At 42.4% G+C, this 23,638-nt stretch overlaps 2 protein-coding genes and 4 non-coding genes across 7 annotated transcripts in view; 5 read left to right on the top strand and 1 right to left on the bottom strand.

The window, feature by feature from the left end:
- The window catches only part of SBF2 (SET binding factor 2), a 93,207-nt gene extending 92,063 nt beyond the window's left edge, over positions 1-1,144 (bottom strand). Inside the window, exon 1 of the mRNA XM_053449021.1 lies at positions 1,012-1,144. Within this exon, the coding sequence (XP_053304996.1) occupies positions 1,012-1,066 (55 nt within the window). The 5' untranslated portion in view covers positions 1,067-1,144. The remainder of the gene's footprint in view (positions 1-1,011) is intronic.
- Positions 1,145-8,832: 7,688 nt separating this feature from the next.
- ADM (adrenomedullin) lies at positions 8,833-11,442 on the top strand. 2 transcript variants are annotated; one of them, XM_053449630.1, is made up of 4 exons: positions 8,833-8,921; positions 9,377-9,487; positions 9,645-9,785; positions 10,026-11,442. In XM_053449630.1, exons 2-4 carry the CDS (start codon positions 9,390-9,392, stop codon positions 10,429-10,431), a joined length of 645 nt encoding a protein of 214 aa, XP_053305605.1. In that variant the 5' UTR covers positions 8,833-8,921; positions 9,377-9,389; the 3' UTR covers positions 10,432-11,442. The 2 variants fall into 2 exon arrangements, with proteins under 2 accessions (XP_053305605.1, XP_053305606.1); XM_053449631.1 differs by lacking the exon at positions 8,833-8,921 and having other exon boundaries at positions 9,372-9,487.
- A 4,623-nt stretch (positions 11,443-16,065) lies between these two features.
- On the top strand, positions 16,066-16,137 carry TRNAA-CGC (transfer RNA alanine (anticodon CGC)). Its single transcript has one exon. It is a non-coding gene; the product is annotated as a tRNA-Ala (tRNA).
- An 818-nt stretch (positions 16,138-16,955) lies between these two features.
- On the top strand, positions 16,956-17,027 carry TRNAA-UGC (transfer RNA alanine (anticodon UGC)). Its single transcript has one exon. It is a non-coding gene; the product is annotated as a tRNA-Ala (tRNA).
- Positions 17,028-19,053: 2,026 nt separating this feature from the next.
- Positions 19,054-19,125, top strand: TRNAA-CGC (transfer RNA alanine (anticodon CGC)). Its single transcript has one exon. It is a non-coding gene; the product is annotated as a tRNA-Ala (tRNA).
- A 337-nt stretch (positions 19,126-19,462) lies between these two features.
- On the top strand, positions 19,463-19,534 carry TRNAA-UGC (transfer RNA alanine (anticodon UGC)). Its single transcript has one exon. It is a non-coding gene; the product is annotated as a tRNA-Ala (tRNA).
- Positions 19,535-23,638: the final 4,104 nt, after the last annotated feature.

Genomic DNA, 23,638 nt, shown 5'->3' with positions numbered 1-23,638 from the left:
CGGCCTGTACGTTAGAGCGCCAGCGTTGTTCCACCAGGACCCCAAGAAAGCAAGGTTTCAGGATCTACTCATATGAGCAGGGGCAAGCTGCGATGTTGTGCCAACCTTCTGACCTATAAAAGAAGATCCTGAATACTCCACGGTGCTGATATCCTAACCACTTTCACATCTGACACAAAATGCAAAACATCGCTAAGTAACAAAATCTCAACTTTTATTTGTTGTGCTTTGTTTGCAACAATATATGAGGACAGTGTTAAACTGGAGCTCGAATGGCAGAGAGCAGCCAGCCTCCCGGTGAGCAGTGCCAGTTCTCTGCCCAGGCTGGACTACTGCTATGTATACGAACCGGTCTTGTTACCATAACAACCATGGACAATTCAGATGAAGCACACTTGTTACCACAGCAACCAGGTCACTTTGAATCACGTGACTGCATCTGTGCATCGATCCTGTCGACATACCGGGTACCAGTCAGCACCTTCTGCACACTCTCAGGGCCATCTCTTTGCCTCTTTCACAGTAAATAGGATTTTTCTGTCACAAACCTGGGATCTAAAAATCTACGCTTCTCCCCATTAGCTCCCCTTTGGACATGGGGCAACAAGCCACCTCTCTGCCTTTTGAAAAGGGGCAAGAAGGCCCCCTATACTGAACAGGTATGCCCCACATGCTTGCAATTCACATTTAGATGCATTTTGCCCCTTATCCCAGGGCTTGCTGTTGCTGTGTGCGGAAGGGACATCCCCCCTGCGTCACTCAGGATGTGACATGAGGGGTGGAGGAGACAATCCCAATTTACTAAACACTGGCAGCCATGGAAAGGGGCTACACAACAAAATCACTGCAACCCCCTACACTTCGCCCACGGGTGATTCCAAGCAGTGCATGAGATAGAGGGGGTGCAGGCCATGTGAGGCGGTGCAGGGGTGCTCAGGCTTGCAGCATCCCCTCTCTCTCATCACTGTGAGGGGCACTGACAAAACCCACTCCCGCAGCCCCCGCACGTACCTGTCTTCTCGTGGTCATATCCCACTACTATGAAGTAGTCGGCCAGCCTCGCCATGGCTGCGCGGTGTACTCCTTCCTCACGAAGACCCTCAGCATCATATCCGCAGCTGTCCGGCCATGTTTGAGGCGCCCGGATCGCTCCTGCGCAGTGCCCTTGCGCGCTGACTGAACGCGGAGACTGCGCATGCGCGTGAGTACTGGCCTGAGTGGGCGGGGCCCGCCTCTGGTTCTCACAGTGTTGGGCTGCAAATGTGATAGCTGTATACAGTATGTGCGGCGTACATATACTGTCCTGACAGAGGTATACGGTATATACCGCGTGCATATACTGCCCTGACAGGAGTATAGAGTATATACGGCGTACATACACTGCCCTGACAGGAGTATACAGTATATACAGTGTACATTTACTGTCCTGACAGGAATATATGGTGTATAGGGCGTACATACACTGCCCTGACAGGAGTATACAGTATATACAGCGTACATTTACTCTCCTGACAGGAATATACGGTGTATAGGGCGTACAATATTTATGGCATACATATACTGCCCTGAGCATACACAATATTCCGCAGCATCCGCTCTACTTTCTGTGTTATTCAGGCAGCGTGTACTAAGACATGATGGCGCCAGCTCATTTTGATATATATATATAGGGTGTCATGTGAAGCTTAGGCATGCTATAGACATGTTACATAATGAAAAAATAGACATTGCTTTACTGCAAGTGGAATTTGCTAATAATCTGACAGTTTTCGTAAAAGTACCCGACCCAGCGCTTACATTAGAAAACACATTTTCCAGCAGGGATTTTCGGCCCTCCTCGGTCAGCGCGCTGTGTACGGCCTGCTGCCTTCTGACACCGCGTGTGCTCAGAGGTCATGCGTGCCAATATTTCACATCCCTGGCCACAGACAGTTCTCTGGTGTTAAGTCGTCACATTACAAGGAACTCGACGAAAGGAACAAAAAAAACGCTCAACGGAACTCAAACTGAGCCGCTCACAAGACAAGAGTCGCTGTCGCGTTGGACGTCAAATGTCGCCTGTCGAGCCGCCATTTAGCTGGTTAACTCGACTCGTGTTGTGTCTTGTGTTTCAGGCGCATCATTTGTCAACGTTCACGTCTCTCAAGCGAGTCAAGATGGAGCTCAACTCCGCCATCCTAAGGTGTTTGACGACCTTCTGGGTCAGCTTGCTTCCTTCTGAGGAGTCTTGTTCAGTCAACACCATTTTGTTGAGTTGAACCATTTTATTGTTGACCGCTGAGTTTACTTGAATTTCTGTGAACAGACAAACAGCTCATTGGAACCTTGAGTCAGTTGAGTTGACTTCAGCTGTGTTGAGTTGGCAGTCGAGATCCCTTTCCATGTAGCTCATCAGCCTCTCGTGACTCAAAATCAGCCCTGAAGTTTTCTGCAGTCCTGGATTTTAAGTTAATTGAAAGAAGTATAATTTAACTCAACAAACCTGAGCTGGGCTTAAACACAGAGACTAATAAACACACGCTCACATGCTCACACACAAACACACATACACATTCATACTAACACACATACACATACACATTCATGCTAACACACATACACATTCATGCTCACACACAAACACACATACACATTCATGCTAACACACTTACACATACAGTCATGCTCACACACAAACACTTACACATACACATTCATGCTAACACACATACACTTACACTTTCATGCTAACACACATGCAATTACACATTCATGCTCACACACACATACACTTACACATTCATGCTCACACACAAACACTTACACATACACATTCATGCCAACATGCACGTTATGTGGCCCTGCTGCTTTCCCTCCTATCCTAGCCAGTCGAAAATTCTTCCCAGACTTTAGGACCGTCTGCCCCTGGGATGCGGGCCCTTAGAGCCGCAGAAATGCTGTATAAAGGTTGTAGTAGGACATTTTCTTCCGCTCTAAGAGCGAAAGCTACACGGGAATAACCAATATTCACCCAGCTGAATTCCATATTTAAAGCTTAAAGCCAATTATACAAGCTTATCTCTGCATTACATAACATCAGAAACCGTCCTGGATGTCTCATAATTAGTGAAATCGTTCAAATCTGAGATATGGCAGGAAGTCGGGGCAGTGAGCATCTCTGGGGGTAGTAAGTGGCTCTGGGGGGGTGGTAAGCGGCTCTGGTATTTCAGGATCGCAGTTCAATCCTCTCTCCTTATCAGGGAGATTTTTGTTCTAAACAATATTATCGTTCCTACGTTTATTAATCACACAGGCGTTTTATTGCGCAGCGTCCCGGTGACATTTTTGGGTTATTCTTTGGTGTTTATGCAAAAACAATCTGTCCCTAAAAACAAATCCAGATTCTAACGGGCTTAATCCTAGCTTAATTTTAGTAGAAAAATGACAAGTATGCGGTTCCTGTGTAACGTCCGTAACATTGTAAGCAAACAGTGGTGAGACGGTCGGAAGACAGCTGGGAACACATCCACGGGGTGAACAAACTTCATATTAAGATGACAGCTACTGACTGAACAGTCAACTGGAGTTAATTTAAAGGGACAGCACGCAATTAAAAACTAAACCAGTCTCGGTTTGTGGATTTGCTTCTTCGGATGCTTTGCCCAAAGGCCGCGGACCCCTGCACCACAAGGTCTCTTTACAGGCATATTCTGGAAACACAGAGGAGTTAGGATACTTACAATGTGGTCAAATTAAAATTTCAATTTTTTTTTCATAAAAAAGTGAATTAAATCAAGATATCTAAACAACAAAAACGGATAACAAACCTTCGTTTTCAGTTCCTTTTTTGATTAATTAATCACCTGCTCATCCTCTCAGTATGTGTTACTAGTCACAAGAACTCGCATTTCACAGGAATTCTAAAAACAAATGTAAAAACTTCAACAGCAAAAAAAAGGAAAGTAAAATCTCCGACGACCTTCTGCAACCCAACACCGCGCATGCGCACTCACCTGTCACCCAAAAACCTTTAATCCGCAGAATGCAGGCGCCTCTTACACTCAGCAGTTTATTATCATCCATGGCAAATATTATCCTGATTATCATCATTTTAACACCAAATGACAAATATTTATAAAACAAACTGATATCAAATGTTACTAATGTAACTAGCCTGTCCGCCGATAAAAAAAATAACACATAAATGAATAACACACATACCATGCAAACCCACACCACACATGACACCCTCCCACGATGCAGGGGTATTAGTGGGGGTATATTTTACACCCACTGGGTACAGATATGAAATTTGGTGCCGTTTGTGATGAAATCTCTGCTCCTAGAAATGCGCCCAAGTCGTTGTTTCACATTAGAAAGAGTCGCTTTAGAATAAAAGGTTAGTGCAGACTGCCAACTCAACTTTATGGAGTTTTGGGTGCACCCCCGGACCTGCCCTGGGTGGGGTAACTGTTCACTTGCTGGGTGCAGAGACTGCTTTACTGCAGGTGATTTTTTTCTGCTGTCACATTCCTGGCTGCTGTCTCATTGACATCAGTCTGTGCAGAACGTGACAGGCGTGTGTCTCGCTCTCAATGCTTACCTGCCCCAGGTGGGGGCTCCTTATATGGAGAAAATGCAACTGCCCCATAGACGGTCACAAGGAGACTTCAGCCTCTTACTCAACACCCAGGGGAGGAACAACGTTTCCTGTGTATTACGGCATCTATGCATCTTCACAGGGTGAGCAACTGCTAATTACCCCACAAACCACACCAAATAAGGGGGCATTTGGGTATCTCAGCTAATCGGACCAAATAAAGGGGGCATTTGGGTATCCACTAATTATACTGCCAGTAACACCAAATAAAGGGGGCATTTGGGTATCTGCTAATTACCCAGCAAATCGCATCGAATAAGGGGGACATTTGGGTATCTGCTAATTACACTGAAAGTAACACTAAATAAGGGGGCATTTTGGTATCTTAGCTAATCGGACCAAATAAGGGGGCATTTGGGTATCCGCTAATTATACTGCCAGTAACACCAAATAAGGGGGCATTTGGGTATCCGCTAATTAGAAAGACAATCACACCCCTCCGGGGTGGCATCCCCAGCCCTCTGCCCCTCTCCTTCTTGTGGTTTTTTTTTTTGTACTGAGGGAAGGGGGCACATTTTACACACTGCTAAGGATGATGTGGATGGTAGTCACTGTCAAGCAGCTGTCGCATAACTTATTTTGATTTCACCAGTAGATTGCACCCGGGTACATGCGTGTAATCACGTTTCACACTGGGAGGCGGAGGCATTTATTAGTGTCTTATGATAAAAGGTGCTGTTCTGCTGAGATAAAAAAATCAAGTGCCCTCCCAGAGATAAACCTCACCTTAGCTTCTCATAAGATTTAATCACAAACCTGCCCCAGATTCCATGGCAAGCAGGGTCTGCTGTTGAGTCACATGACAATTAAAAGGTCCCCGCAAAATACTAATCTGTGCAACATTTTACAATGTTCCTAATGATACATTTAGTTGTGACACATGCAGCAGAGTAGGTGGGACAGAAGCTTTAATAGGAGCCCCTGGAAGGGCCAAACAGCATGGCAGGGGCAGCTCTGTGTCTTTGTGAATACATTTGCCCCAGGGGTAACACAGCTGGCACACCCTCATCTCACACACACCCTGATTTCTCAACCATCTATATATATATAAAGCTATTAATTGCACATTCAGCAGCCCGTGGAAACTGCCCCCACTCCACGCGCTGAAAGACACTCCACAAACCCCACTCATTATCTGCGGAAATACTCTTACATCTGGAATTTTTTGTTGGCAGTTGGGATTATTAATGACAGGGGTATCAGTGATGTCAGAGGGCATATTTACTGTGATGCAGCAGGGGCAGTAAACACAGGGTCACAGTCAGTTGGGGCAACCAGACCAGCCAGAGCATATTGCCCCAGAGCAGGCAGAACAGACCTGGAATCAGGACCCCTGGAAGGACAGCGCTCAGCAGCCAGAACATGGACAGGGGGGGAGAGAGAGCGAGAGAGAGAGAGCGAGAGAAAGGAGAGAGAGAGAGAGAGAGAGAGAGAGAGAGGAGAGAGAGAGAGAGAGAGAGAGAGAGAGAGAGAGAGAGAGAGAGAGAGAGAGAGAGAGAGAGAGAGAGAGAGAGAGGGAGAGAGAGAGAGAGGAGAGAGAGTGAAGAGAGAGAGAGAGAGAGAGAGAGAGGAGAGAGAGGGAGAGAGGGAGGGAATGAGAGAGAGAGAGAGAGAGACACAGAAAGATAGAGAGTGTGATGGGAGACAGATGGAGAGAGGGGGGGAAAGAGAAAGAGTGAGATAGAAGAAACTGAAGAGAGAGAGAGAGGGAGAGACAGAGAGACAGAGGGGGAGAGAGAGAGACCTTCACAGTCACTGTCCCTTTAAACACAATACACCCAGCATATAGGGGGCACGTTGGGGTATCTATTCCCACAGCTCCCCTGCTCTGGGCCTGCCCATTGCACTTATTGGGGTATCTATCCTTGCAGACATCTATGTTATATGCCGGTACCGAGCATCCCAGCAGTTGTTTTAACTCTTTCAGTACAGGTTTGCGACGTATTTGCCCGTTACTGTGGAGCTGAATGGGTTAAACTTTAGCACGTGGCAATGAATTGCATTTTAATTACCCCTCGGTATTTGGGAGGGTTGCCCCATTGGAATCTCTGACCCCTTTGTTTCCCCCCCGCGGGTGCAGTGATTCACCCCCAAACCATCCACTGTTAATGTGTCATTACTGGGATCTGCTGGGGTTACTGGGAGCGTTTTACTTCAGTTTCGTGCTGACCTAATTTCACATTAATACTGGGGGGTGTAAGACATCAGAGCCCCCGGCGCACAAATGGTTAAACAACCCAAATCTGCCCTGGGGGTATTAACCAAGCACAGGGTAACTGTATAGGGGTCCTCACATCCTCTATCATCCCGTATAGATCTCAACCTCCTTGTATAGATCATCTATAACCCGGTATAGACCCTCTCTCCCTTTATAGATCCTATATAACCCCTACAGATCCTCTTTCCCCTGTATACATCCTATATAACCCCTAAAGATCCTATATAACCCGGTATAGACCCTCTCTCCCTCTATAGATCCTATATAATCCCTACAGATCCTCTATCCCCTGTATACATCCTATATAACCCCTAAAGATCCTATATAACCCGGTATAGACCCTCTCTCCCTCTATAGATCCTATATAACCCCTACAGATCCTCTATCCCCTGTATACATCCTATATAACCCCTTAAGATCCTATATAACCAGGTTTAGATCCTCTCTCCCTCTATAGATCCTATGTAACCCCTACAGATCCTCTATCCCCTGTATACACCCTTTATAACCCCTAAAGATCCTATATAACCAGGTTTAGATCCTCTCTCCCTCTATAGATCCTATGTAACCCCTATAGATCCTCACCCCGTGTAGATCCTAAATGACCCCTATAGACCCACTGTCAGTATGTAGTATGTACAGACATGACAGTTTAACTCTCTCAGGATAATCAGAGGCACAGAAATTGGCTCATTCTGTTATTGTTATAATATTTCTATCTTTACTAAGTATTAACCATTTAATAAGGATCTTAGAGAAAAACTTTTGCATATTCTGGATAATGAGACTTGAAGTCCAAAAAGCAAATGTTCTAGCACAATCTGCTGTCAGACTGCCACTCCCTTCATTCGAATACATCCATTTATTCAGTCAAGGGTGATGGGAGTGATGGGAATCTTTTGTAATCCACACATTCCTGACCAATTGAGAGATTGGTTGATCCTAAACCTCAGCAAATTATCACCAAAAAACTGTATATCATATATATATATATTAATTATCACAGATATTTACTCAGTAATCCAGGGACCTGGCTTCCTTATTCATTGGTGGTTTTCTATATGAGCCCAAAATGTTATATATATATATATAGAGAGAGAGAGAGAGAGAGAGAGAGAGAGAGATTGTGGATTACAATAAAAAAACACTAGGTAGATTATGGATAGATAGATAGATAGATAGATAGATGGATAGATAGATGGATAGATAGATAGATAGATAGATAGATAGATAGATAGATAGATAGATAGATAGATAGATAGACGGATAGATAGATGGATAGATAGATAGATAGATGATAGATAGATAGATAGATAGATAGATAGATAGATAGATAGATAGATAGATAGATAGACGGATAGATGGATGGATAGATAGACGGATAGATGGATGGATAGATAGATAGATAGATAGATAGATAGATAGATAGATAGATAGATAGATAGATAGATAGATAGATAGATAGATAGATAGATAGATAGATAGACGGATAGATGGATGGATAGATAGATAGATAGATAGATAGATAGACGGATAGATGGATAGATAGATAGATAGATGTAACTTTTGTATAATAAATAGAAGATAGATTATGAATTACAGATAGATAAATAAAAAAGCTGCCATGTAAACCAATTTTTCTTATAACTACCCCATCCCCAGCCCCTGATCAATCTCCTGGCAAATCTTGTAAAGTGCCCCAGATCAGCCCTTATTAGGCAAAATCCAGCACCCAAGGAGCCTGAGGGGAGCCCCTGGGCTGGGAGTGACCTCCTTACTTTGCAGGGTGAGTCTGGGGTAATTAAACAGAAAGAAAATAAAAGAAAAGGACAAAATGAAAATAAATGAGAAAAAGAGAAACAAAAGTATCTGAGTTTTCTTTGTACTGTAAGGATGCAAATGAATTTGCTGTCACTCAAGTCTGAGACACGCCCCCTGCTCTATATTAAGCAGCTCGCCAGCCCAGGACAGGCAGAGAGACTGAAGCAGCTCAGAGAGCTCGTACCTTGGCTCCGACTCCCAGCAGCTGACTCCGAATATCTGGGGATTAGAAGCACTCACCAGGTAGGTTCCCTTTCCGCATGGGGCACAGAAGCAGGAGTTTTTATTTATTTTTATTACTATTATTGCTCTCTAATATTAGTAATTCATTCTTCTGGATTTTTATTATAAAAGGATATTTCTGAGTAACAGGTTTGCAGGGTCTGACTTTCTCTTATCTGAAAGCAAAGGGGAATATATATATGTTCTATGTTTAATTGGATATATGAGAGGCTGTCATACACCTTATATATTTAATATTTTGCACCCAAAAAAATATTCTATTTGGTTCAGTATTTTTTATTTATTTAATATATATATATCTTTTTTTTTGCATATTTTCATAAATCTCCTGCCAGCATTTTTAGAGCTCTGCATTTATTTATCATGTTTTGGCACCATTTTCATGCAAAATAATGTGATCAATACCTTCTGGTGTTTTGGGAGATTGATGATTGTTCTTGTTTTGCTCCTTTTAGGATTGTATCCAGAATGGAACTGGCTCGCACTATCCTGCTTCATTTGACTTATCTGACCTTCTTGGGCTCGGTCGCAGGAAGAATGGAAATAAGTCCAAATAACATAAAAAAGTAAGTTTTCTGAAACTTGTTTCTCTGCCACAGAAGTAAATGTTTAATTTTCATACCAGACCAGGGGATCTGGAGTTTTTCTTAGAAATCTAGATTTGCAATTCTAATCGGGATGACTGGATGGTTTACTAACCGAACTCGTTCTGTACTTTTCCAGGAGGAGTTTAATTGGGATACATCGAACCAGAAGAGATTTAACGACAGACACGGAAACTTCTGCCCAGTTAACTGACGCAAACTTGGGTTCCCTCTTCATCAGATCAGAAGATGTGAAGGAGCCATCGATTCCTTCCGCCAGGTAATTGATTACATCCATGCCGGGCTTCGCTATGTTTGCATTCAGCTCTCTAAACAACATATTTCCCAATATCAGGGGGCAAGGGTTGTTCGCATATTTTAAAGGAGCTAATCCGTGAGAATTCCGGATAAGGGGGTTGGGGAGGTTTGGATATTTTCAGATTCCCTTGTTGTAGATTTGGGATGGATATTGGGGTTTGCGATCAGTCTCCTCATGTCGCCTTCTCTTTTGGTTTTGCAGTGGTGGTGCCCATATCCGTGTGAAGAGGTACAGGCACAGCTTGAACCATTTCCACAACCTCCAGTCCATGAGAGTTGGATGTAGATTTGGGACCTGCACCGTGCAGAACCTGGCCCACCAAATCTACCAGTACACAGACCGAGACAAGGACAGCACCGCTCCAGCCAAGAAGATCAGCTCACTGGGCTATGGCCGAAGGAGGAGATCCCTCCCCGATAGAAAGCTTCTCCTAACGCTTGTGGATGGTAAAATCAGACCATCGTGGGTCAACGCCAATGAGAGGTCGAGTGATCCTTCAAGCGACCTCCCGGAACATGTTCCAGCCCTTGGTCAAACATCGAGACCCAACCATGAGCAGGGGACATGGAAAAAGAGCAAATTGTGGGAAACCTTGCTTAAGACTTAACTTTGAAACTTAGCCTCACCACGATGTAAGCTTAAAAAAGCGGGCTTCTGCCCTAGAAGGTTTCATGTAAATCCTGAGGCGCAGCCCCAGACAGAGCTGGGGAGCGAAGGATGAACCAAAGATGCCTTAAAGTATTGAAGAATAGCGTTTGTGTGGTCTGGTTATGGGTTTTCAGATTCCTGGACACATCGCAAATGGCCAAGATCTGGAAGAAGCCCAACGGACTTCTCTGGGTCAATGCGGGATATACTTTTTTGCACTTGTAAGGATGCTTGTTGAGCTCAGCACTGAAAACCCACGGATACTAAAATGTGAGGCTTGGGGACTTTTGGACCAGCTTGGGATCCGAGAACTTTATCATGGCTGTTCCTCCTGGGCTCTCGGTGCTGGAGGACGCACGTCCTGCGATCCGTAGGTCAGGCGGCTCGTCACTGGATTTGCCGCAAGAAGTCTTAGTAATGCTGAATGGACAGACCTCATTATGGGACAAATTGGTCCTGATTTCTAGAAGCTCTGTTTACTGGAGAAGCCAACACCATGTTGTTAAAGGTTATCTCTGGCAGCGCAGAGTTAATTCTCGAAACCCTTACCCCCCTTCCTTTGTCCTGTCGTTGCCAATGAACTTGTTACAAAAAAGACTCTATAATCCAGATTACCCGTAAAGGGCAGTCTAGGTGGACTGTGGTTGGTTCCTTGGGAACCGTATGAAATACTTGAACTTCAAACCCTAAGTGCAATTTATTTTTTACCCTGTGTATGTTAAAGCCAGAAACCTATATTTAAATGCTACTGTTTATGTTTGTGCGTCTTCAAAGCAAAAGTTATTTTTTTACATGATATATTATATAAGGGCATTTTATCGCATATTTTATTGAAATGTGATATCTGTAAATGATTTTTTTTTATTTTACATTCCGTTCTTGTGAGAGAATTATGTATCATTTTATAATATTATTCGGATGGGTAACATTGTGATATAATAAAAAAAAACACAATTCTTATTCACACAAAGAGTGTTCTGTGATCTCCCTTTACGTTTTGGCGTTTATATGTTTCTGGATGAGCGTGTGTGCGTGCGCGCATGTGGTGTATATGCGCGGAAGCTTCGGGTTTTGTAACAAACATGAAACAATCTCAGGACCTGATTCCGTTTATTTGTACAGAGCTCTGGGGGCAAGTTATTAATTCCCCCGGACAGCCGCATTTATGTGTAACACACGTGACAGTGAACATTGTAAAAAGAAACAAAACATTTTTACGATACGCTCTGGAATTTAAAGGCAGCCAGAGGCCGGCTTTGGAAAATGTACCGTTGTGGTTCTTATCCAAAAATAGTTTGGAAAATTCCAGCAGAAATTTGGTGAAAAGAAAGAAGAAAAGGCCAAGGGTTCCACCTACCGTCTTTATTCTCAAAACGGTATCAAAAAAGGTTCCCCAAATATTGCGCAAGCAGCCGGCGTATTTATCACTGATTCTACGGTCCGGCTCCTTATTATTATTATTATTATTATTATTATTATTATTAATGGGCCAAGTCAGACCCTGTGCAGAAAATACCCCGGAAGCCTCGCATGTTCCCTGCGCTGGATCCAGTAACGGTTACACTGGGACGCTACTGCCATCTAGTGGTGACTGATAATATTGTCCGTGGGGTAAACAAATAGCCAAGTTCACCCATGAGAAATATTAAGCGTGAAATCATGAATCCCACCGCAGCTCATCAACAAGTCCCTGTTTGGTAAACTAAGTTTGGGGTTCGGGTTGGCGGGAGGATTAAAGAAGTAAATATCCCATAAAGTACATGTAGCTCTGCTTTGGCGTCACAGCTTCGGGGGAAAACTAAATCAAACCCCGTTGCCCCCACATCTAGTCGCTCTTTTCTCCTGCTGTAAAGAGTCAAACCTTAATCAGTCGCTGGTCTCGTCTTAGATTCAGGAGCCGTATGTCTATCCCATGCATGTTTAATACCCTCACTGTATTACCCTCTACCACCTCTGCTGGGAGGCAGTTCCCCTTATCTATCACCCTCTATATATTCAGGATCCATATGTCTATCCTATGTATGTTTAAATTCCCTTACTGGATTAGCCTCTACCACTTCCAGTAGGAAGCCACGGGAGCTTACAATCAACAAAGTGTCTTAAAGCCTGCAGGACAAGAGCCTAGAGCAGCTTATGGGGGGGTTTCTGTATGTGGGATGGGAAGGCATTTGGGACCAATAAAGAACTTGCCCAGCGTAACAATAATTGCCCCCAGTTTAAAATGAGTGGCTTTTACTCGGCTTGGTGCTCAACCTTCTCACGGCCCAGTCAGTCTGTCGCTATTGCCCCCGAATGCCACGGCCAGCAGCCACAACGTAACAGAAGTTACTTTGATCCAAAGCACACATTACACGTTTAGGAGTTACACGTTAGGAGAGTCCGGGCCAGACATCCCGGTGGAGAGCCGGACACGACCGTCCGCCTACCCGATGAGTCCAATGCAGGGCAGTAACTTCCCCCATTAGGGCAGCTTGTGGCCCCGGCGTGAGGTCAGGGCATATTGTTCATGTCTTTGGACACGCGTGGCTTCCATTCCTATGGCCTGCAGTCATCCACACGCTGAAAAATATCCGCAGCTTCATGACCTCACCCAGCGAGCTGCGGCGTCCTGCCAAATGCAAGCGAGTGGACAAAGCAGGGAATAACAGGGAATATTTCCGACCCACGCAGGACTCAGGAGGCTCTCAGTCATAATCAAGACCGCTTTTGGCAACTCAGAGACACTATCCAAATATTTCCCCTCAATGTAACGAATACATCAGCTTTCTGTTTAGCAACATCCCAATTAGAGGCTATTTCGTCAACGCTGGGCCATTTATATCAATCTCGGTGTATTGTGCTGATAGCTGAAACGTGGCCCGGGACCGCGGCTCAAATAAACATCTCAAAAATGCTTTAATCTGCCTTAAAAAATCGGCCTGCTGCTTCAGTGCGGTTCCAAGCGGTCTGTGCCGGTTCCATCAGATACTTTAACAATGCAAGATCTATAGGGTACGGGGTAACAACCCCTACGGGACAAGCACTCAACAAGTTAAACGATAAATAGCTATATCAAGTATCACGCACAAGGCGTCAGCCAATGAGATCCCAGTATCACGCACCACAGCCAATGAGATCGCAGAATCCGATGGCGCAATGTGTGCGAAGGCCAATACCAGCCCGGGATCGAGTTGGACCAAGTAACACTTTTTAGTAGAGCTGCCATCATTATTATTATTACTATTATTAATTATTATTATTAACTGCTTCTAGAAGTTAACCCCTTGCTGGATCACCCGTTTGGAGCATTCATCAAACTATGACCTGGGTCTGTGGGGTAATCTGGGGGGATGAGGGGTCACAATCCCCCCGATTATTCCGGAGAGTCTGTATAACAGGGCGACCGGAAACCTCTGTAGATGCAGTTTGACTTTAATCGCATGGAATTCCCCATTTGCCCCGCACCAAACTCCTGGGCATTTTTTCCGGGTATATTCCGAATCTACGTTTATTACCCAGAAGATTCTGTGGGTTTGGTTTTTATGTTTATGAATTCTAGTTCTGTTGGACCCTTTGAATGGAGGGACTCTAAGAAGCGCTGCAGGAATTATTGGTTTTATATAAATAAAAGATAATAATAATAATAATAATAATAATAATAATAATCATGATCATCATGTTATCTATTCCACCCAGGCTTTGCCCCTTGCATGGGACTGATAATTCCTCCCCGGAAATATTTCTGTGGATGCTCTTGTATGTTCTCCCATAGCCTATAGTGCAGGGCTCTGTATGTATTGCGCATGCTTTCCTATTGGAGGCTTTTCATTTGACTTATTTCTGCATTTGCTGCGCTTCACTGCCCCCTAGTGTCTCCGAGCCGTACTGCTGTGGATATTTTATTATTATTATTTGTTATTTTATATAGCACCGTCATATTCCGTAGCGCTGTACATTATGTCATAAAGATTAACTATTCTCATAGTAAAGGTCCAAGTATTCCGGTGTCTATTTTATGAGGTCAGTGCCTCCAAAACAACAAAGAAAAAAATGGGATTAATAATCTTGTGAATTATGATTTGATCCAGTGGTAGCCGTGCGAGCAAAAGCAGGAAGGGAATTCGGGACTTCTAGCCTTATTTAGATAAACCCAATATGGAAAGAGTTAATAAACAACCTGTGTGTGATGTCACCGGTTTACGAGCTCTCTCGTTTGAGGATGTCGCTCGTGTGTGCGAGGCCCCGGGTTCAGTCCCCAGCGAAGTTTTAGTCCTAAAATTATCTACAAAAAACAATAAGAGTTACAGTTTCAATGCAGAAAAAGCCAAGCGTCACTGAAGCTTCGGTGCCACGGGCTCCGGGAGTGAGTATTGAGTGCCGGGCTCCGGGAGTGAGTATTGAGTGCCGTGAGCTCCGGGAGTGAGTATTGAGTGCCGGGCTCCGGGAGTGAGTATTGAGTGCCGTGAGCTCCGGGAGTGAGTATTGAGTGCCGGGCTCCTTCCTCCGGATTATGGTCCCTGGTACGGAGGGCCACGTTTCCCCAAGTACAGGAGACTCTAAAGACTGTGCAGTTTGGACAGATTTGGTGTTCTGCGTTTTGGGAGGGGGTGTTTTACTCTCTATCGGGTCAGGACGTACAGGACAGAGACCTCTATGGCCAGTATTTGCACCTGGATCTGATCTCCAGCAGGTTTCAGCCAAAAGTCAGGGAACGGCCGTGTTTCCCATCCTCCCGACAGACTACTATAGCGACCCGCTACTGGGCTGAGGTGGGCTGAGTGCAAATACAGAGCCGTGTGGCTGCTGCTTGGAGAGGAAAAATACATAGAGTGGCTTCCGAGCCTCTGGAATAATAATCGGGAGGGGATGTAGCTCAGTGGTAGAGCGCATGCTTCAATTGTTTTGTATTCAGGTGTTTTGTACAAAAACACAACACAATTACTGAAATGGGAAAATACACAAAAAAGAGCCAAAGCCATGTGCAATTTCAGTGGCAAATTGGTAAAGTTTGGAAGAAAAAGAGTGAGCTGACCCCCCCCCCCGATCTATGTCATTGTAATAAGTTTCTTCTCCATCTTTAATAAGCGAAGGGGAAAAATATCCAATAAAGAAAATTATCTTCAAAATGATTTCAATCCGTGTTTGGTTTTTATTTTTTGCCATTTTTTGAGATAAATAATAAAAACAATAGGATTAGAATTTGTAGACAATCCTTTTTTAGGGGAGGAGGATTTGCCAAAAAAATGGTAAAATAACACTTATTTTCCATTATCACTGAAATGTCAAAATTTTATAAAATGCTGTGTTCCTGGGGCACATGTAAGCGGGGGGGGGAATTATAAACCCTCAGAATGGAATCACTCGGTTATAAATCCTTCATACTACAGGTAAATTACATGTGCCCCAGAAACATGGGAGATTTCATTATGTCTGAAAAAAATGACCTCTTTCACAACCCTAATATGCAGGCAAATATGTTTTTGGTTTTTGGTAATACTTATTTCTGGAGGAGAGACATCTATTTTATAGACTTCAGTCCTCAGAAGTCTATATGAGGCAGAAATTAATAAACAACCTGTCTGTGATGTCATCAATCCACCAGCTGTCTTGTCGAGGGGATGTAGCTCAGTGGTAGAGCGCACGCTTCGCATGTGTGAGGCCCCGGGTTCAATCCCCGGCATCTCCAGTTAAGTTTTTGTCCTAAAATTATCTAAAAAAATAAGTAACAGTTCAAATGCAGAAAAAAAGCCAAGCGTCACTGAAGCTTCGGTGCCACGGGCTCCGGGACTGAGTATTGAGTGCCACGGGCTCCGGGACTGAGTATTGAGTGCCAGCCTCCTTCCTACGGACTATGGTCCCTGGTATGGAGGGCCACGTTTCCCCAAGTACAAGAGACTCTAAAGACTGTGGAGTTTGGACAGATTTGGTGTTCCTGCATTTTGGGAGGGGGTTTATGGGTGTTTTACTCTCCATCAGGTCAGGATTTACAGGACAGAGACCTCTATGGCCAGTATTTGCACCTGGATCTGATCTCCAGCAGGTTTCAGCCAGAAGTCAGGGAACGGCCATGTTTCCCATCCTCCCCACAGACTACTATAGCGACCCGCTACTGGGCTGAGGTGGGCTGAGTGCAAATACAGAGCCGCGTGCAAAGGAGAACTTTGTGTGGTTTGTTGTGTCTATTGTATGTAAATTACCCCTTGTACTGTTTTCATCTCAAGACGAGTGCTTGGGGTGGGCTGTCCGATGCTTGGGGTGGGCTGTCCGATGCTTGGGGTGGGCTGTCCGATGCTTGAGGTGGGCTGTCCGATGCTTGAGGTGGGCTGTCCGATGCTTGGGGTGGGCTGTCCGATGCTTGGGGTGGGCTGTCCGATGCTTGGGGTGGGCTGTCCGATGCTTGGGGTGGGCTGCTGTGATCCTTTATTGTCCTTTTCAGGACAATAGCCACACTATGTAGCTCGGAGATATAAAGTGATTTCCGAGCCTCCACAAGAAGCTATGGTAGGGGATGTAGCTCAGTGGTAGAGCGCATGCTTTGCATGTATGAGGCCCCGGGTTCAATCCCCGGCATCTCCACTTAATTGTTTTTTTTCTGGTGTTTTGTACAAAAATACAAAAACAATGTTTCATAAAAATGTGTAAGAAAATGGGGGCAAATATTCAATACAGAATAATGTCAAATCAAATATTTGGTGATGAAAATCAATGTATGTTAAGCGTATCATTTGTATTAATGAGATAATGAATGAATGTATGAGCTCATTGCACCGAGATTCCCGTATGTAAAATTCCTTTAAAAGCCTCATTATTAAAAGCGAACAAATCCAGGAAAATGTCCCAAGACATACGCACTTTCACAAACATTTCCCATCGTGAATAAATTCTATTTCAACAAAATTTCCAGCTTTAAATTTTATTCAATTTAAGACCGCTACCACTATTTATTACTTTTTAAATTAATATAATCTGTTTAAAATAACGGGGGTTTGGATAGTTTAAAGTAAAAATGTTTTTACAAAAAAAGTTTTCCTAAAAAATATATCGAGTATGAATTAATATTTTAATTCATTTTTTGGGGTTTTGTACAAAAATGCAAAAAACATAATTTCCGAGCTGAAAAAAAATACACAACAAAGAATTAATTATAGAAAATACAGCCAAACCCAGGTGCCATTTCAGATGTAATTTGGTGAAAAAGAGACCCCCTCTCTATGTCCTTGTAATAAGTTTCTCCTCCATCTTTAATATAAGTGAGGGGGGGGCAAGATTCATAAAGAAAACATTTTTTTTCAATTTTAGCTTTTAACACGATTCCATCAAAAGAAAGTCGACTCAAGCAAGACAAGAGAACGGTCAAAATGGGCCCATTCAGCCCCAACCCGCAAGCATCGAGAATGAAATGAAATGAGCTATTTTCCAATGAATACAAAAAAATGACTTCAAAATTATTTCAATCGATATTTAGTGTTTTTATTTTGTTTACTTGATATTTTTTAAATTTAATAATAAAAACAATGGAGTTGGAATTTGTAGAATTAGCAGGATTTGAAAAATATGAAAATTTGGACAAACCCTTTGTTTGTCTGTTTGTTTTGGGGGGCGGGGATCTGCCAAAAAAAAAATAACACTTTGTTTCCGTTATCACCGAAATGTTTAAAATAATGGATTGCCAGAAAAGGTATGGATTGCCAAAAAAGGTATGTTCACAGACTAAAAAATGAAACAAGAGGAAAAGTTCCGTTATGGGGAATACATTTATAAAGTTAGCAATTCTAGCATTTTAACATTAAAAATGATTTAACTAAATATTATTTTTATTAATATCAAACTATAATGCCTCGAGTGTTACAACACCAGTCAGACGTTTAACCAGGAGGATAAATTAGGTTAAGTTGGAAGCATTTTTGTATTGAGGAAATAGCCTGCAGGAGTTAAGATTTGTTTGGGTTCCCTGTATTTTAACATTAACACTCTAGATTGTCAGCCTGTGAGCCAAGCCCTCGTTTCCTAATGTTTTGGGTTGTCTTAATCTGTTCTAGTTTTGTCAGACACTTAGAATGTAGGGACTGTAAAAGCTCTGCAGGAATTGTTGGTGCTGTATAAATAAAAGATGATAATAATAATAATAATAATAATAATAATAATAATAATAATAATAATAATAATAAAGGACATAGAATAGGAAACTGTAATATTCTAATGGATGCACGTATCATGCAGTACCCAGACTGTCCAATAGGTGTCACATGGAGTCAAAGTTTTGTCAGACACTTTGAATGTAGGGACTGTAAAAGCTCTGCGGGAATTGTTGGCGCTATAGCTGGCTCCAGCTGGCAGACGGCAGGCACTGCCCTGAGCTCAGCCCTCTAAATAAACATTTACCGTGAGAGCGGCGCGGTCGGCACCTTACAGGGCTTCGGATATCTATAATATATTTATTAATAACTAATGATTTAATATTTATAACTAATATAACATAATAATATCTAAAATCATATCGAATAATCTAATATATAATATTGAATAATAATTTAATTCGCCAAATAAGCCACTAATAAGCAAACTGCATGTGATGTCATCGCTCAACACATTTTCTTATCGTGGGGATGTAGCTCAGTGGTAGAGCGCACGCTTCGCATGTGTGAGGCCCCGGGTTCAATCCCCGGCTTCTCCAGAATGCTTTTAGTGCTGAGATTATCTAAAAAATCATTAGTTTAAATGCAGAAAAAAAGCCAAGATATTCATCAACTGAAATGAAATAGAATGATGAGAAATTAGCAGTGAATGTAAATTTAAAACCTTAAGCCTTTATAAGGGATGATTTATTTAATTTTCTTGCAACATTTTAAACGTTATTTTACTTTTTCATTTCAATTCATCTAAAGGAATTTCAAAGCAAAAGTGTGAAAAGGTTGTTTCTGGGAAGTTTCTGGGAAGTTTCTGGGAAGTTTCTGGGAAGTTTCTGGGAAGCATATCGAGCGATTTCAGATACTTTGATACAATCAACAGGAGGGGATGTAGCTCAGTGGTAGAGCGCATGCTTTGCATGTATGAGGCCCCGGGTTCAATCCCCGGCATCTCCAGTTATTTTTGTTTTCAGGTGTTTTGTACAAAAATGTAAAAAAAAACATCTGAACTGAACAATTACAGAACTGGAAATAAAATACACAGCAAAGAAGTAATCAAACAAAAGCCAAACCCATTTGCAATTTCAGATGTTATCTGGTGGAAATAGGAACAAAAACGTGTAAGAAAATGGGGGCAAATATTCAATACAGAATAATGTCAAATCAAATATTTGGTGATCAAAATCAATGTATGTTAAGTGTATCATTTCTATTGATTAAATAATGAATGAATGTATGAGCTCATCGCACGGACATTCCCGTATGTAAAATTCCTTAAAAAGCCTCATTATTAAAAGCGAACAAATCCAGGAAAATGTCCCATAAATTCTATTTCAACAAAATTTCCAGCTTTAAATTAAATTCAATTTAAGACCGTTACGACTATTTACTACTTATTAAGTTAGTATAATCTTCTTATTGGATAGTGTAAAGTAAATTTAATTTTTTTTTTTTTTAAAGTTTTCATAAAAATATATCATGTGATTTATGATAATATGAGCTAATGAGATATCAGCAGTGAATGTAAATGTATATATATAGCATATATCTAATATAATAATATCTGTAGTATGTATAATATCTAATGATCTAATATATATCTAATATAATAATATCTATTATAATATCTTATAACCTAATATATATCTAATATAATAATATCTGTAGTATATATAATAATATCTAATATATATATATATCTAATATAATAATATCTATAATAATATCTAATAATCTAATATATATAATATAATATTATCTAAATAATAATATCTAATAATCTAATATATATATCTAATATAATAATATCTGTAGTATATATAATAATATCTAATGATCTAATATATATCTAATATAATAATATCTATAATAATATCTAATAATCTAATATATATCTAATATAATAATATCTATAATAATATCTTATAACCTAATATATATATATATCTAATATAATAATATCTATAATAATATCTAATAATCTAATATATATAATATCTGTAGTATATATAATAATATCTAATGATCTAATATATATATAATAAAATAATATCTAATAATCTAATATATATCTAATATAATAATATCTGTAGTATATATAATAATATCTAATGATCTAATATATATCTAATATAATAATATCTATAATAATATCTAATAACCTAATATATATATATATCTAATATAATAATATCTATAATAATATCTAATGATCTAATATATATCTAATATAATAATATCTATAATAATATCTAATAACCTAATATCTATATCTAATATGATAATATCTATAATAATATCTAATAACCCAACATATATAATGAGTACAACCAGAAAAGGGAAAACCTGCCTATTGCCCCCCTCGAGCTAAAAACCCACCGGCTCTAAAACTATTTACGTACAGAATTTTGATTGGCGGTTGGTCTTTGAACCATATATGGTAACAGTTTCAGATGGGATAATAAACAGTCGGTGACCGGATGCAGATCGGAGCTCCGAGTTATTCTTTGGTAAGACACTAATTTGAGTGACTACACAAGATTAACACAGGGGGTATTAGCGTTTAACCCCGTGTTTGATCTGTCACTGCAGCCGCTGTTCATCCACGTCTCGCAAACAAAACACCTCTGGCGAGCGGCGGCGACTGGCTGTGTAAGGTGAGTAACGCGTTTAGTGCTCGGGTTACACAATACTAACCGGGGTATAAATATACGCCGTGCGAGCGGCAACAGGGGGTGTCGTAATCATATCTACCCCCGTGCCAGGGACGCGGCCTTCCTTCCTGTGGACGGATACAAAGTTATAAATTCCCAATAAGAAACATTATTTCCTCCAGAATCTCCGCAGACACGCGGCCCCCCGATACCCCCCCTCCATATCCAATCGCCAGCGACTTACGGATCATTCCAATAAATTAACATTTAAATCAAGAGGAGCAGCTCCGGAGGCAGCGGGAATTCGGGAATATCTGATATAAAGGAGCCCCGACGCATTTTACACGAGTAAAGAGGTTCGGCGGAATGGACCAAACCAGCCCCGTATTTAGTACCCGGGGGGAGCATGTACTAAAAACTGCGAAAACACAAACGGACCGTCCCCGGCGTCCCCCGCGTTCTTTACGGCTTTTTCTTGTGTAATCCGTCTCATTCCTTTAAAGGTATTTAGCTTTATGGATCGTTAAAGCGTTCGGTGGCAGCCTGTGGCAGAGCCAGCATCACATGATCACTTCTGGCAGATCTGTCCCTTCTCGTTTCCCCCACACAGACCGCCTGAACCAATCCGCTACAACCAGCAACTTAACAAAGGGGGAGCGATAACGTGCTGGGGAGGAATAATCATGCAGGTCCTGGATTAACCTGACGGCTCCCACGAGATACACATCATGTTTCCGATTCCGAACCAGAGAGAGAAGAACTTGAATACAATCTGTATGGGGGGTAAAAATATCCAGTTTAAGCATTTCTACCCCTCTTAGCACTTTGGAATATTCCTTCCTGTCTGGGGCCCCGAGGGGCCCCTCCTGGGGTTTCGAGAATTAACCTCTTACTCCCTGCACTATGGGCAACTGTTTGTCCCATGAAAATATTGTCTACGCCCGATGAATTATTTTGCAGACAATGCGGGGAATGAATAACAAAGTAACATCGCAAACACCTGTCATGATGTAAGACTGATGACATCATCGCATTGTATGTTTTATGACATGAAGCCGCAATGTTTTGTAAACAAAGTGAAATTCGCACTCCGGTGACTCAGACGCCGCGAGACGCGTCGGGATGTTTGCGACTTTTATGTAACACGGAATACAGGCCACCGAAACGCGTCGGTCAGAGAACATGCGCCCGTCAGCACGCAGGTCTCCGTCTACTCCTGCCTGAGTCTACGGCTAGGGGGAGAAGAGACAGAGGGCACGGGGGGGGGGAAAGAGAGAGACGGCGGGAGAAGAGAGAGGCAGGGGAGAAGAGACAGAGGGCACGGGGGGAGAGAGACGGCAGGAGAAGAGAGAGAGAGACGGCGAGAGAAGAGACAGAGAGGACAGGGGCAGAAGAGAGAGAGAGAGATGAGAGGAGAAGAGACAGAGGGGTCGGGATAGACATTTAAATACATAAAGCGGTTTAATAAAGAGAGAAATGGTTCAGATAAATCCAGTGACGGGGACTCGCCGGAGCGAGCCGGTGGGATGTGGTGGTCTCACCCAGAACGCTTTGGTCAGGGTCGGCGGCTATTATGGTTAATAAAACTCTTTAATTTCACCTTTCGATCTTTACATTAACCCATTAAACCCCAGCTTTCCGAGCAGACGTTGCGATTCGGCTCCGGAACGTTCCGGAAGCCTGTTGCTCATATCTGTGGATTCCTAAACCCCGGGAGCGGCGCGTAACGCATGAATACAGGCAGGAGGCGCCCTGTAATTACTGAGCAATAACGTGATTTCCATAGACGCGTCACAAGTTACATGAGAGTCCCGTGTAAAGGGAATTAACCCTTCCATATATTGAGAGCTGTTGAAACCCGGCGGCAGATCGGCCCCCGTTGGCCCCTGTCTAGTCGCCCGTTTCTCCTGCTGTAAAGACTCAAACCTTAATCAGTCGTTGGTCTCGTCTTAGATTCAGGAGCCGTATGTCTATCCCATGCATGTTTAATACCCTCACTGTATTACCCTCTACCACTTCTGCTGGGAGGCTGCTCCACTTATCTACCACACTCTCAGTAAAATAAAACTTTCTCCCATTCCATCTCGGCCTCCGCATTCAGCATGTGTTTTCATGTAAAGAGACCGCTGTGCGGATCCATGCGCTGGGCTGTGGTCACCGAAGGGTAAAGCAACAGTTGAAAGTTTAAAAAAGGAAGAAAGTGACAGAAAAGAGGAACCGGAGGTTCGAGGAAAGGATGGAAGACGTTTATTATCTTCCACAGAATCTGCTGACGCTCTATAAATATTACTGCCCCTTTTTATAGAGCGCTAGTAGATTATTGGGGCTCTCTGGGGATCCTGACAGCGACCCCCCCCAAAAAGCCACCCCAACTATCCCTCTAAAGGGCCAGTCCCGAGTCAGGAGG

Source organism: Spea bombifrons, chromosome 10 (genome assembly GCF_027358695.1).
Source record: "Spea bombifrons isolate aSpeBom1 chromosome 10, aSpeBom1.2.pri, whole genome shotgun sequence".
Taxonomy (NCBI): domain Eukaryota; kingdom Metazoa; phylum Chordata; class Amphibia; order Anura; family Pelobatidae; genus Spea; species Spea bombifrons.
Note: the sequence above shows the minus strand (reverse complement) of the source record. Positions and strands in the feature narration are given on the sequence as shown.